The 14238-nt window shown below is 36.3% G+C and overlaps 1 protein-coding gene across 8 annotated transcripts in view; it reads right to left on the reverse strand.

Annotated features, from left to right (window-relative positions):
* Nucleotides 1-211: 211 nt before the first annotated feature.
* The window catches only part of LOC127630466 (kelch-like protein 13), a 103169-nt gene continuing 89142 nt past the window's right edge, over nucleotides 212-14238 (reverse strand). For all 8 annotated transcript variants that reach the window (XM_052108061.1, XM_052108053.1, XM_052108025.1 and 5 more), the window contains 2 exons: nucleotides 10140-10253; nucleotides 212-1516 (listed from right to left, as the gene is read on the reverse strand). In XM_052108061.1, coding sequence (XP_051964021.1) covers nucleotides 1023-1516; nucleotides 10140-10253 — 608 coding nt within the window. In that variant the 3' untranslated portion in view covers nucleotides 212-1022. The remainder of the gene's footprint in view (nucleotides 1517-10139; nucleotides 10254-14238) is intronic.

Below are 14238 nucleotides of genomic sequence, written 5' to 3' on the forward strand. Positions count from 1 at the left end.
TTTTTTTTAATAAGTAAGCCTCTCAAGGTCATGCTATATTGTGAATATAGTCACTGCTAAAGGTTTTGATGGCACTGCATTATTGCATTCAAAATACAGCACAACCTCTTGTACTAAAAAATCCTACTAAAGACTGTGGGACTGCCTTTACAGCAGATGCAAGTAAGTTTAGTCAAAACAATGCCATTTTCTTTTTTCTCAAAATTCTGTTTATTAAATTTAGAAAACACAATTCTGTTAATGGTTCATAACAACAGCAGGAGTAGTGAAATGAAATATCAGTTAGATAGGGTGGGATGGGGGTAGGCCAACCCCTGAGTTTAAAACTGTGTCCTCATCCTGTGGTTAAAGGTCAACTAACCCCCTGAGAGGGAGAGAAGGAGGGTACAAAATTGAGCAGGAGGAAAAAGGGTGAGTGTGAACAAAAACAGGGAAAAAGAGAAGGCAAAATGGAGAGATAGTGAGAGGGACAGAGAGAACCATGTGGGGGTAGGCGACCTCAGAATAGGGGGCATCAAGGAAACATCTTCATAGCAAAACTCAGAAACTCAGGTAGAAAAGTTGAATTGCAAAGTTTTTTGTTTTTCAAGTCAGTGTTATTCCTGCCACAAACCCCCAAATGCAAAGTTGACATCTAATTACGCACAACCCTGGGAGTATTTCCATTTTTCTTTCTCATCACAAAACAAATAAGAAAAGGGGATGAAGGAAAGAAGGATGGATTGACTGGAGGATGGGAAAAGAGGGATGAGGAAGAGAAGTGGAATTATTTAAGGGAAGGGAGAGGGGTTTTTACCACAGACAGATTGAAACGTATTTCAGTGGGGACTGCTAACATTGTCTTTTTCCTGTGGGGACAGAGAGAGATACAGATAGAGAGAGAGTAAGAGAGAGAGAACAAGAGAGACTGGGGTGCATGTCTGCACAGGGATGGAGCTGTTTTATTTTCAATCCATCCATCTGTCCATGAAGCGTTCTATCCCTTTATTCCTCTGTCTCTCTTACCCTCCCTCCATCCATTCTCAAGGAGCAGAGAGGGGAGACTCTCGATTCGGTGAGCCAGTAAGCGAGAGGTCCTCGGGGGGAAACACGGTCAGCGTGCAGGCCCTAATACCACCGAGGGATTCCGGCAGGTCGAAAACTTTATGCCATTCGTCCTTCTCTGGGTCGTACTTCTGTACGATCTCTACCATGCAGCGGTTGTTCCACGAGTAGCCGCCCACAACATATATCTTATTCTCAAATACAGCCACGCCCACATCACTCTGCCCTCGCAGCATGGCTGCTATTGGTGTCCACAGGTCGAGGGCGGGGCTGTAGTACTCACAACTCAGCACGTCGTCGTAGTCACTGGTGCCCCGGAAGTGGTTTCCGCCGATGACGTAGAGGCGGTCACCGACAGTGCACATGCAGTGCAAACCACGGACTGTCGTCATGGGAGCCTTCTGAGTCCACTTGTCTGCATCTGGGTCGAAACACATGAGCTCTTTCTGGAAGGTGTCATGGGTTATTCCACCTGCAAAACAAACAAGAGAGATTTACATCATTTCCACTGCTGAAACAGACACCCTCCTCAGAAAGCTCTGAAGCATGCATGAACATACTTTAGGAAGTAGTGCTGTCAGTCGATTAAAATGTTCAAATCACAATTAATCACATATTTTTTCATAGTTAATGGGAATTAATTGCAGATTTTGAAAGTGCTAAAATTTTACAGTCAAAATGCATTTGTTTCCTACAATATGGAACAATGTTTTATTAAAAATTTTCAAACAAAGCTTTCCATAGTATAAAGATAGAAATTAACCAAAATATCACCAATTCAAGTAAACAATTGTTCCACTTAATCTAAGTGGGAGTTTGACAAATTGAAAAAACTAGTCTGCCCATAGGTTGCCTATTCTTTGCAATGGGGATTAAATCTCGTAAACACTCTTACTCCACAGTATTAATCAGTCAGCAGACTGTGGCTATCCACTTTGCTATAGCAGCCGTGTAGCCATATTCACAATTTACATTATGGCGTCAATGCCAGTGTCAAGTGGAGCTTTAAACTCCACATGAAATCTCGCTCTGCATTTTTGTGATAGTTGAAATTTGGCGTGCTTCTGTGGTAATTAAACTGTGCATTACAGAGGCTGTAAAGTACTTGATTTCTATCACAAGTTCCATCTGGGCTTGTTTTGCACAACAAATAGCGTTAAGAGCTCCCATTCATTTGATTACTGACACGGCTGGTGTGTGTTTGTAGTGTGTGTGTCAGTGTAATGACTCTGGCGGGCACATTGCAAAGGTTCCCCCTACTCCAACCAGTGTATATGCTGGTATATGCTTTATTAACAGTAAATACGTTAATTGCATTAAATTAAGAAAAATTAATGCGTTAAACTTTTATAATTAATTGCATGTGTTAACATGTTAACTTTGACAGCTCTATTAGGAAGCAATATATATACAAAAAGTAATACATAACCACACATGCATCTCATGGTCTGCTGAGAAAAAAAAAAAAGAGTTAAGGTCAAATATACTCTGGTTGTCCGGGATGCTGATCGCTTTATACATAGTATGCATTATGTTTTTCTCGACCCGATGACGCAGTCCTCGTCTGTGCGCATGCACCGGCCATTGACTGTACTAAAAGTGGATTACAAAGTAGTCATATAATACATGCATCAAATGTGTACATATTCGCTCACAATCAGAAAAGTATACTTTGAAAGGCAATGCGGTCGAGGTTTCACATCCGAAATGAAGAAAAAAACTAAGTGCGCATGCGCACGCACACACGCACGCACACACGCACGCACACAAAAGTATAAACAAATCACACACAGTCTGAGGTTCTGGGGCTGAGACTAGAAAGGGAAGAAATGGAAAAAGACAAGAAGAAAAATAAAACAGGACATGTCTACAGGGAGGGCTGAAAATAAAGAGAACAATCCCATCAGGCACCTGGGCATCAGCCAACTACACCCTCCTTCCTCTATCTCTCTCCTAGTTTTGCATTCTAACTCTCCATCCATCACTCTCTTCTCCCAGAAAGTAGAATGGAATCACACACATACCCTTCTCCCCTCACATTTATGTGAAACAAAATACAAATAAGACAGAAAAGGACAAAGTTTAAAATGAAACCAAGGCAATTGGAAAAGAGAGGACGAGGTGAGATTAGGAAAATAAGAGAAAAAGAGAGGAAACACTAGAGCATGACGCAGCAAAAAAGACAAAGAACTATCATTAAAAAAAACAAGACAGATATGAGACCATTTCATACTTTCACATGAATTCACAATGCGCAAACAGAGCTTAAATACCAAATACCCAGAACACCAATTCATGACCTATATAACTGGCAGAGAGAGAGGGGGATGTAAGAGTGAGGGCACACACACCAGAGTAAAAACAAAAAGATCAGCAGTTCCAAAAATACTCGAGTAATGGAGAAAGAGCATGAGTGAAAAAGAGAAAGGAAAAAAGAAGTGTAAAAATAAATTCAAATGTGTGCATCACTGGCATTTGTGAGTTTCCACACATACACGCATAAGTACACTATACTGTATTTGAGGCAAAAATGAGAGATATGATGGAGGGGTCTTACAAGAATATATATAAATACAAGGACAGTTTAGACAAGACTTCTCAAAGCAAACATTACCACTCCCGTAATGACAAAATTAATGTTTTCCCAGTGAAGAAAATGTGTCCATGCCATTGGCCACTGTTGTCAAACTAGAATAAAACTGATTTCAGAATATTCAGCGGAAAATTGTAGGAAGGCATTAAGGTCGAGAACCGAGAACCGGTTCTAATTCAGATCGGAATCCATATTTTAGAAATACCAGAATAACAATTACTAAACAGACAGAACACAGTACTAAAATACTCTTTACAGTGTTTCCTGAGCTACCATTCAGCAGCACAGCAACACTTCTATTGAATCAGTAGCACAAAGCAAACAGTGAGGCTAGTGTAGCCCGATTCCTGAACGAATGACTCTTATGAGTGTTTTTTTTTTTTTTTTAATCTACACTGCAAAACATACAGTGCTTCATCCAGAAATAATTTAATTTCATCTTGTCCAATTTGAAATGAACTAAGAAATGTTACTGTATGTGTACTTCAGGCTTGTGAAACTTATGTCAGTTATTACTAGATGGTTGTTGGTATGACAATGTGTAGTTAAAGATACACATTATGAGTTTTGTTGTAATTAGTGATATTTTATAAACATGACTGAATGAATAAACATTCTAATTAAAAAGTCTGTGCAACCACAATAAGTTCTCTTAAAATATGAAATGATCTTGTTTCTTCCACAGAAGTACTATATGAATCGTTAATGGGACCCTTAAGGAACTGGAATCATAAAGAGGAATCAGAATCATTAAAATCCTAATGATTATCATCCTTAAACAGCACTTGATACATTAAACTGTGTGAAGTATGCCAGGGGCGTCGCACCCGTGGGGGATGTGGGTGTTTTAACACCCACACATTTCCCGATGAGAGGGTTCAACACCCACACTTTTTCTGCAGTTTTGCCGCAGTTTTGCACAAACACCTTACTACAGCCGCTCCTCCGTGTCTCTGGCCGCTCTGTGTCTGCGCTCGCTGCGGCTGCCTCCTCTCCCCCTCCCTCTCAAACATGACACAGGCTTTGAGTGTGACTGGCTGATGATTGGCTGTTCTACCTTAAGTCCCGCCTCTCTTGGTGTGTTAGATTTATCGGTTAGCTCGTGCTGAGGAGGCGGGAACTTATGGTTATGGTTATTTGCATCTCCCTCTTCCAGATACTTTGAGTGAGTGTTTATGCTTTCGAGGTTTTTAAATAAGCTTGATATGTATTTGGGAAGATGTTCTGTTTATGTTTTGTTGACATGTCGAGTGTTTTCGGTATTATATTTAGTTTTTTAGACTAATGCTAATTGGGATATTGCTCAGCAGCTAGCTAAATTTGGTTATGTATGTGGCATGCAATGTATAAAGTAACTGTGATGAAGGCAGGGAATTGACGAGGAGGAGGGACAAATTGCCATTGTTAAGCAGTGTATAAGCAGTGGGTTTATTGCCAGTGTAATTGATTTAGAAATTTTGAGCATTGTTTGTTGATTAGCTGAATACTTTTGTGGATACTTACCTGTTGTGTTTGATTGTACCTGTTGAGGAGAATTGAAAGTGAGAAATGATGACATTGTTTGCATACCTTTTGAAGAACTATGAAGGAAAAGTGTATATTATCTTATGTTTAAAAACAGTAAATTGTTACATTATTTATACCACCAGAGAAAAAGCTTTGTGTGGGCGTTTTCTTTTTTTTATATCTCCCCTTTTCAGGGCGCAAGTAAGCAAAATTTAGCAGTCTCAGTCACAGTCCTGTCAGACCCATGTCACTATCAAGCTTACCAGTCTTTTTGTCACACAGAATCATTAAGATGCAGAAAAGAAAGAGGCAGGAGAAGATTGACACCTTTTTCAAGAGAAATCTTGTAAGTGAAAGTTAAAAATTTGTTGACATTAAACAACAGTAGCCTATTACCATTAGATATTGTTTGCATTTATTTCATGATATTACTTTTCAATATTCACTGAGGTTTGCTAGTGCCACAGCTGTAACTGTTTGACCCTATTCTTTTACCACTGCACCCTTGTTTAGGAGAGGAAGTTGCTGGAGGCAGCAGTTTCAGAGAGAGCACAGGAAAATTCACAGGTGAAATGAATGTTACCGTTTGTGAAAGAGGTCTATGAAGGAAGAGAGGCCATGTGTGTGTTTTAGGCATGTGCCGGTATCACATTTTCATGCTGCGGTTAATTGATTGAGCTTTTATCACGGTATACGGTATTATCACAATATTTTAATTCCACAAGAGAAATGGATGGATTGGGGGGGATGTAAAAAACAACAACTTGCATCACAATAGGTGTAATTGTGAATGTCAAAACATTTGGTAACTAAACATAATTTTATTAAGTTTAGTGACAACATGTTACAATGTTTACATGGTACAATGACTGGTAGGCTACAGTTTGTATTATTGCTTAGCACAATTTTCATGATTTCAGTTCAATTCTTGATTTGATTTCAATCTTGATTCAATATTGACTTATTTGGATAAATATTAGGTAGGCTACAGTATATATTCTCAAGAAAAAATATATCTCACATAATGCTGTAATCATACAGACAGCCCTATCAGCTGGAATTATTAAAGGTTGAAAATAACAAATTAAATATAATGTGGTTTTCATTATAATAACAATTATGTAATGACACAAGTAAAAATATAATAAATATGTAATATAGTGCACATAGCCTATTTAGCAAAATACTCCTCTCTATAGCTATTTTTTCTAGTCAAATAACGTGCTGGTATTTAAATGGCTTTCCTGAGGTAAATGTAACGTTCTGTGACAATATTGTTCTCCTGCAGTTTTATTGACCTCTTTCCGTGGTTGAAAAACACTGATTAATCGATATTATGTTGAGTGTGTTTTTATACTTTTCTAGTATCACTCATTTAAATGGGAAGCTTTTTATATCTTGTATGTTATACCTTTTGTACCCTTCTGTCATTGCATTCATCGTTTTTATTGTTAATAAACAAACCACATCCATCCCCCGCACTTTTGAAAAGCTTGCTACGCCCCTGAAGTATGCCATTACATTATTGTATAACATTATTTTCCCTGTCCATGTGGCCTTGATTATGTTAAAAAAAAACATGGTTTCATAGATAAAGGGATTACATTTTGAATTAAGACTATGAAAACAATTCTTTTTTTTTTTCTTTTTAAGAACAACCAGCACTAAATGTTAATTTTACATATATCAGATATTCATTTTTAAAAAACAAAGATGCAAAGACAATGTCTTGTGTTGTTGGTTATTGTTATTTATGTGTGCTTTTTATCTTTGTCCCTTTTTCTTCATGATTGGATTATGCTAGACTGTTTTGTTTTCGTTCAAAATAATGAATGAATATAGAATAATGTGCATCGATGCACAATAAGAGCAGGCACATTTATTTAAATGGATCAATTTCCATTTCATGTTGTCTTCAAAGCAATCTCTCCAATCTAATATTAGAGTACAAACATAAAAAAGGCATTTTTATACATTACTCTAGACTATACTGATGGCGAATGATTGTTTGGGGACCTGCCACACAAAATGTTCCTGCCTACAGCCATCCTGCCTAATATATGGAGCTCATATATCATGTAAAGGAGTTGAGAACGTTATTTAGAAGTTGCCGGAGGTAAAAGAGAGTCATCTGTCTCATGCTTGTGTAAGTTTGAATGCTGATGTATGGAGAGGTTTCTATACGCCCTGTAAATGTGTGTGGGGGGGATCAGAATGCCTTGAGCAGCCATATCACGGCTCTGTATGGGTGTGTGATCACACTCCTCCTACATACTTCAATGTTCATTATCACACAGAAACACACTCCTCTGATTCATGTCATCACTACATCTCCTCTCACCACCCTATCCTACCCATTTCTCTCTCACGCTCTCTGTTTAACATTCTCAGAGAAAGCAGGACTCGTCTCCATAAAGCGGGATTTGTGCAGCAATCCTGTGAAGTGAACATGTGATGGCAACAATCCTGCAGGTTAACACCCTTTGAGAGTGTGCATTTGTGTCTTCCTCTATTTAGATGGGAATTTCAATTGAAAGTGTTAGGGTGTGTATGACTTAGAAAATACACACACACACACACACACACACGTATGTTGTGTTTCCATGTTTTATGGGGACTTTCCATAGACATAATGGTTTTTATACTGTACAAACTTTACATTCTATCCCCTAAACTTAACTCTACCCCTAAACCTAACCCTCACAGAAAACTTTCTGCATTTTTACATTTTCAAAAAACATAATTTAGTATGATTTATAAGCCGTTTTCCTCATGGCGACCGACAAAATGTCCCCACAAGGTCAAAAATTTCGGGTTTTACTATCCTTATGGGGACATTTGGTCCCCACAAAGTGATAAATACACGCTAACACACACACACACACACACACACACACACACACACACACACACACACACACACACGTTGGTGCAGCTACCATTATGAGGACTCTCCATTAGACATAATTAATTTTATACTGTACAAACAATAGATTATATCCCCTAAACCTAACACAACCCCTAAACCTAACTCTGCATTTTTACATTTTAAAATAAATATTTTTTGTATGTTTAAGCGATTTGAATTATGGGGACACTGAAATGTCCTCATAAACCACATTTATAGCATAATAGCCTTATAATTTAAGCAGTAATTACCAGTCCATAATCCAAAAAATGTCCTCGTAAACCACCTAAACCCGCCAACACACGGAGAAATGTATTTATGCTGACCTACACAGCCACAATGCAGTAACTAAGGCAACTCTGAAACTGAGAAAAATGGCTTCAAAGTTTTTGGATTGTCCAGTGAAATGTGGATAATAAAATTGTCTCTCGTCATTTTCTCTGATTCGAAGCATAGCTGAACCAAACCTGTCTGTCACAGGACAGATCATAGCCTAAGAAAAGGGTTTTTAAACTTTTTGATGCCAAGGACCCCCAAAAATGAAGATCCCCTTGTGAGGGACCACCATCCTTAAATATATAGGAAGCTGTACATTTTTATGCATAAAATAGGTAAGTGTGATATTATAAAGACAACGTGTTCACAAAATTAAATAATTGTTATAATATTGTCATAGCTCATGCTTTACAATTAGTTAAAGCATGAGCTATCATGAGCTAACAATTAACAATATTTTTCAAAAGCATTTATTAATCTTGGTTAATATTAATTGATAAAAACACAATTGTTCATTACTAGATGATGATAGTTTTTTTTTTATGTTAACATATACAACTTTTAAAAATATATTAGTAAATGTTGAAATTAACATTAATCAAGATTAACAAATGGTGAAAAGTATAGTTTGTTGTTATTCGTGTTAAATATAGTTAACTAATGTTAGCAAATGGAGCCTTATTGTAATGTGTTACATGTTAATGTAATAAAGGAAATTAAGAAAATTAAAATAAATGATTAAAATATAATATAAAAAAATATAGTGCATATCTTTTTTTCTATTAAGTGTAATGTTAGATGCATGAACCTGGAAAATCTATTAAATGTAATTACATGCATTTAGAAAGCAGAATGAAAGAATAATATTGTCTAAAATAAATGTACCCCCCTCCATGTTCCATGGAACCCCTAGTGCCCCCCGGCAGTACCTGGACCAGAGAGTTTGAAAACCCATGGTCTAAGAGACCCATTGTGCCAACATTTTTACTGAACATATAGTTACTGCGTTTTGCTGTTGTAAACAGTATTTTAAAGTATCACACAGTAGGTGCCCTCCCTACATGAAGGCTGTTCCAAAAAGAAGGCAACTTTATAATTCTGCCGTCTAAAATACTGTGATTTTGATACATGTGAAGGTAGCATCGCATATATCTTTCACAGAGAAGGCAGTCCCAGAATGCACTGTGATGAGATCAGTGACAAAAACAAACCCAAAATGGTGGACAATGTGAGAGAAGTCTACTTTGTAAATCTAAAACTTAAAATGTATTCAATTCACTCAATAATCAAAAGTATAGATAAAATAGTAAAAAATGTTTTACCCTAAATATGTGTGTGCCATGTATATTTAAGCTTATTAGAGTATTGGGTCATTCCTCTAATGTTGCCTGTATTGAAATCAATTGCAAAAGGCTCCATTGAGGCTCCATTTCATTTATAAACAAAGGCTTTGGAACAAAGCCTGTGTGTGTGTTTATAAGTGAGTGCGATGTGAACATCACATCCTCTCCCTTTCTTTCTCTTCCTGTCAAGTGACACCTAACACGCTACCTGAGGTGTAAAAATGTGTGTGAGAGTGAAAAAGAGAACATACAACTAAATTTAAAGGTGATATGCATAATTACTATCCTATTTAATGAGGACTGAAAACTATATGTAAGTCATTCATAGGTTGTTTTCCCCCCAAAAAAGGTAAACAAAGTGACTATGCATATGCACTACCTGCCAGGTTACACCTCCAACCAGATTTTTTGACTTGCACATCAGACATATGCACAAAAATGACAACACAAACTTGTATTTGAGTGGTACCTGAAATGTACATGAATCCTCCATAAACTGTGCCTGCGTGTCCGTAATGGGGCTCATTCATTTTGGCCACGTAAGTCCATTCATTCGTCCTGGGGTTATAACATTCCACAGTTGCTACAAAGAGTGAGAGAAAGAGAATGAGGGTAAAAAAGTAAAGTATAAATGCCAAGAAACTACATGACTACTAGACTAACAGCTGATTTAATGTGGGTCCAGGAGGACAGGACAGCATGAGATCTGTCCTACATTAGTCATGCTCTGACAAACAGGAGAGAACAGGGAAGTGCTCCATTATACATGACCACACAAATGTAATTACACTTGCATACAGAACATGCACATATATAACGGATGAAAATGAAGATGCTGATATCCAGCAATTTAATAAAGACCATATACAAATAGATATCCATTATTAGCTGACATAAGGTGCAGTATGGCACACAGCCAAAGAAAAGATGAACTATGATTATTTGATTCAATTATATGATCCCAAAAAGAGTTTTAATCATTCTCAGTTTCTCCTTTATGGACACAAACAAACACCTTTATTTCACCTTTTTAAATGTTCAGAAATACTGTTAGTCTCATCTACTGTAATCTATCCAAATCTGAACATATGCTTATCTTACATTTTATATAAAAATAAATAAATCTAAGGAAACACATTTGAATTGTACATATTTTGATATAATGTGCATTTATTAATGAATATATAATGAAGATATCTGATATAGCCACATAATAATACACTTCCAGTCAAGACTGATCCAACTCCAGGACTGAAGGAGCTCCAAAGGCTCCTACTTTTGTACATTAGTATTGGTATCAGATAAGATCCAACCAACCACATAACAACACATCTCTTAATGCCAAGGCTGTGTTTTGTCTTAAGGACATAAGCAGTGAGAGAGGTCTAGATTACTGTTCTTTAAAGGAAAGCATGGAAATAAATAGACAGCACATTGTTAAATACATGCAGCTCATTTTCCACTAAAGACCTTGACATTTCAGAAGAATCTGTCACATTGACTGATTTAGAATAAAAAATGCCACACTCAGTGCTTAAAAAACAAAACAAAAAATATATTCATCTGAAAACAGACAGTTCCATTAAAAGTCTGTTCCCCAAAAATGACTACATATCACTCGTTGCATTCTGCGTCCAGATGATTTCATTCATCAAATTCTCCAAGACCTCTCTACCCGCTATGTATTTTCACACAAAGAAAAAATCATTACATCTTTTTAAATCAAATAAATTGAAATGTATATTTAAAATTAGTTGCATCAGAATTGTATAAAGATTACATGACTAATCTACCATTATTCAAACTTTGATGCATCTTTCATAAGAAAATGGATGTTGAACAATACCAATTCGTTTTTATTAAGAGTCTCTTAACTCACCAGTTATCTGGGGACTGTAGTTCTAGAAATCAATCACTTGACACTTGAAGCCAACTCTCATAATAGCAAGTTCTACATTTTAAAAAAAATAATCGATTTAAAGAAAGCTAAAAAATAAATCTTAGTCTTTCCTTACTATGATGGGATTACACTGAGGCTACAAGAGTCCAAAATGAATAAAATCCCACAAGCAGTTTACTGCACAACCAAAATGTAAATAATAACCTTAAAAATGTGGTGCATAGCGCAGGACTTTTAATTATAAACAAGCATGAAACACACAGGGACACTTGTTTTGTATATATCAATATTTCACCAGGTGGAGTTTATTGATGAGGAATTTTATTTCAAATTAGCAATTGATAAATCAAAGATTTTTGCCGAAAACCGATAGTTCCAAAAAGCAACAATCAGCTCTGATTAATCCCTAACACAGACATATCGGTCTACCTCTAGTAAAAAGATTAAATTCAACACAAAGTCATAAATTCCACATGACTGTCATGACAGTGGTCGCTTTGGAAATGAAGACCATGGAAACACTTGGTACTAATTAATGCTTAAGGATTTAATATTCTGATAAACATGAGAAAGCCTAGAATTGTTAATGTAAGTTCAATTACAGAGGGCTGCGAGTTAAATTGCTCACACTCTCTTTGTAGTGTGTGTGAGTCCATATCAAAACTCAGTTCTCTGTAGAGTGAATCCTTTGTGTGTGTGTGTGTGTGTGTGTGTGTGTGTTTTGTCTCCTTTCTGTCATTTGTGGGTAACCTCTGGCTGCTTAAATTAGCTGGACCAGGCCCGGACTGGCCATCGGGAGCACCGGGACAGTTTTTTTTTTTTTTTTTAATTATTATAATTTTATATTACTACCTTTACCAGTGATCATTTTTGAATTCGTCATTCAATAAAATTATTATTAATATTAATAACAATAAAAAAAATAAAATCATGAATCTGTTAGTCTTGACTGGCATGGCTACGATTCGATTTTACGACAAACGGTTAAACAGAAAATGCGAGCAGCACCTGATGATGGAGAGAAAACGGCCAGGTGGAGCAGAGAGGGAAAGGAAAAAAAAAAGAAAGCACTCCAAGAAGAAGCAGCAAAATGTTGCAAAATTACTGACCTGTTCAGGGCTTCAAGTGCAGGACAGTTTCATCTGTAAATACTGTACTTTTTTCTTCGTTAACTTAGTATTGAACTGCTAGCAAATGTAAGCGGTAGCGCCCGTCTAACTTTACATTCGTGGAGAAATCAAAACAAATGAGTGCACACAGATTATAACATATGATTTAGTTTAACATAACACAACTAAGGGAGCTGTTTTGCTGAATATTATCACGATTGAAAATGTTACATTGAATTTATTGTTCAATAAACAAGTAGCATAGTTAATATTTATTATTAAGTTACTTACATTTTAGACACAACCCATATTAACTGTTTTTGTTCCATTTCACCGACTAAAATAGTTCCAAAGGAAAGCTACAGCAGTGTTTCGTTACTGAATGATTCAGCGTTTTGAACAAATCTTTTATATGAATGACTCACTAAATAAGACGGTCACTTGCCGCCACCTATTGGCTGTTTAGTTTAATGTTTAAGTATTGCATTTTTTTTATATTCAAACATTTATTTAAAACATCAATCTCATAACATTATTTATTGCAGTTGTAATTGCAGTGCACATTTTTTTTTATTTGATGGGTAATAGCCCTATAGTGTCTTATTATTATAACTGAATTTATTGATCAAATGTAAGAATTTGACATGAAAGATGATGCATACATTTAATAAGGTAATACAAATTTCCTTTTTTTTCATCAAATGAAGGTGGAGACAGCCAACCTAGCACTAGCTGTGGTGCAATGATCACACATCAGATTTAGCCAGGGAGTGAGATGACAGGTAGAAGCAAAATAAGAAAAGAAATTTTTTTACATATTGTATGAAATATAGTGTTGCTAAATGTTGGATATTTAAGTAGTTTTAAGATAAAAACAACAACATTTTGTCATAAATATAATACTTTGATTTTTACTAAAATAAATGTAGATTCTGGGCAAACAAATTACAATAAGGTGGTTGATACTTGTTGGAATTGACATTGACAACATTATTAACTTACGCAACCTGCTGACCTTCTAAGCTAACATTTTTGTTTAACCTCTCTTCTGCAGTTTATATACACTTATGAGTGAGAAGTAGAGCGGTAGAAACAGCTTTGGACTTCTAGGGTAAATGCTTGTACGTACGTTATGTGAAGACACATTTGATATTAGGACTGCTTTACTTCTAGATTGGTTGTTTATGTTTTTATGTTATGGTCATACTGTGAAATAAATGTAATTTAGGGGAAAAAAAAAAAGATTGTCCGTGTTTCTAAATTGTGTCCCAGTCTGACCCTGAGCTGGACCTTGTGCAGTCCGTTGTGTAAAAGAGAAAGAGGTTGTGCATTTGTGTACATTGTATTTGAGAAGAACATTGGAGATAGGATGATGAAAATTGTATTTATGTTTGAGTGTGCACAATATGCATACATGTGGACATCCATGTGTCATGTGTCTGTCTATATCCTGGTAATCCGCTTTTTCTAGTGCTATGCTGGCATTTCAGTATGCTACGTTCCATTGGGAAATTCACCCTGCAAGAACCTTCTCTTCCAGTTTTTCTCCACCTTTGTCT

The sequence above is a fragment of the Xyrauchen texanus genome, chromosome 3 (genome assembly GCF_025860055.1).
Source record: "Xyrauchen texanus isolate HMW12.3.18 chromosome 3, RBS_HiC_50CHRs, whole genome shotgun sequence".
Taxonomy (NCBI): domain Eukaryota; kingdom Metazoa; phylum Chordata; class Actinopteri; order Cypriniformes; family Catostomidae; genus Xyrauchen; species Xyrauchen texanus.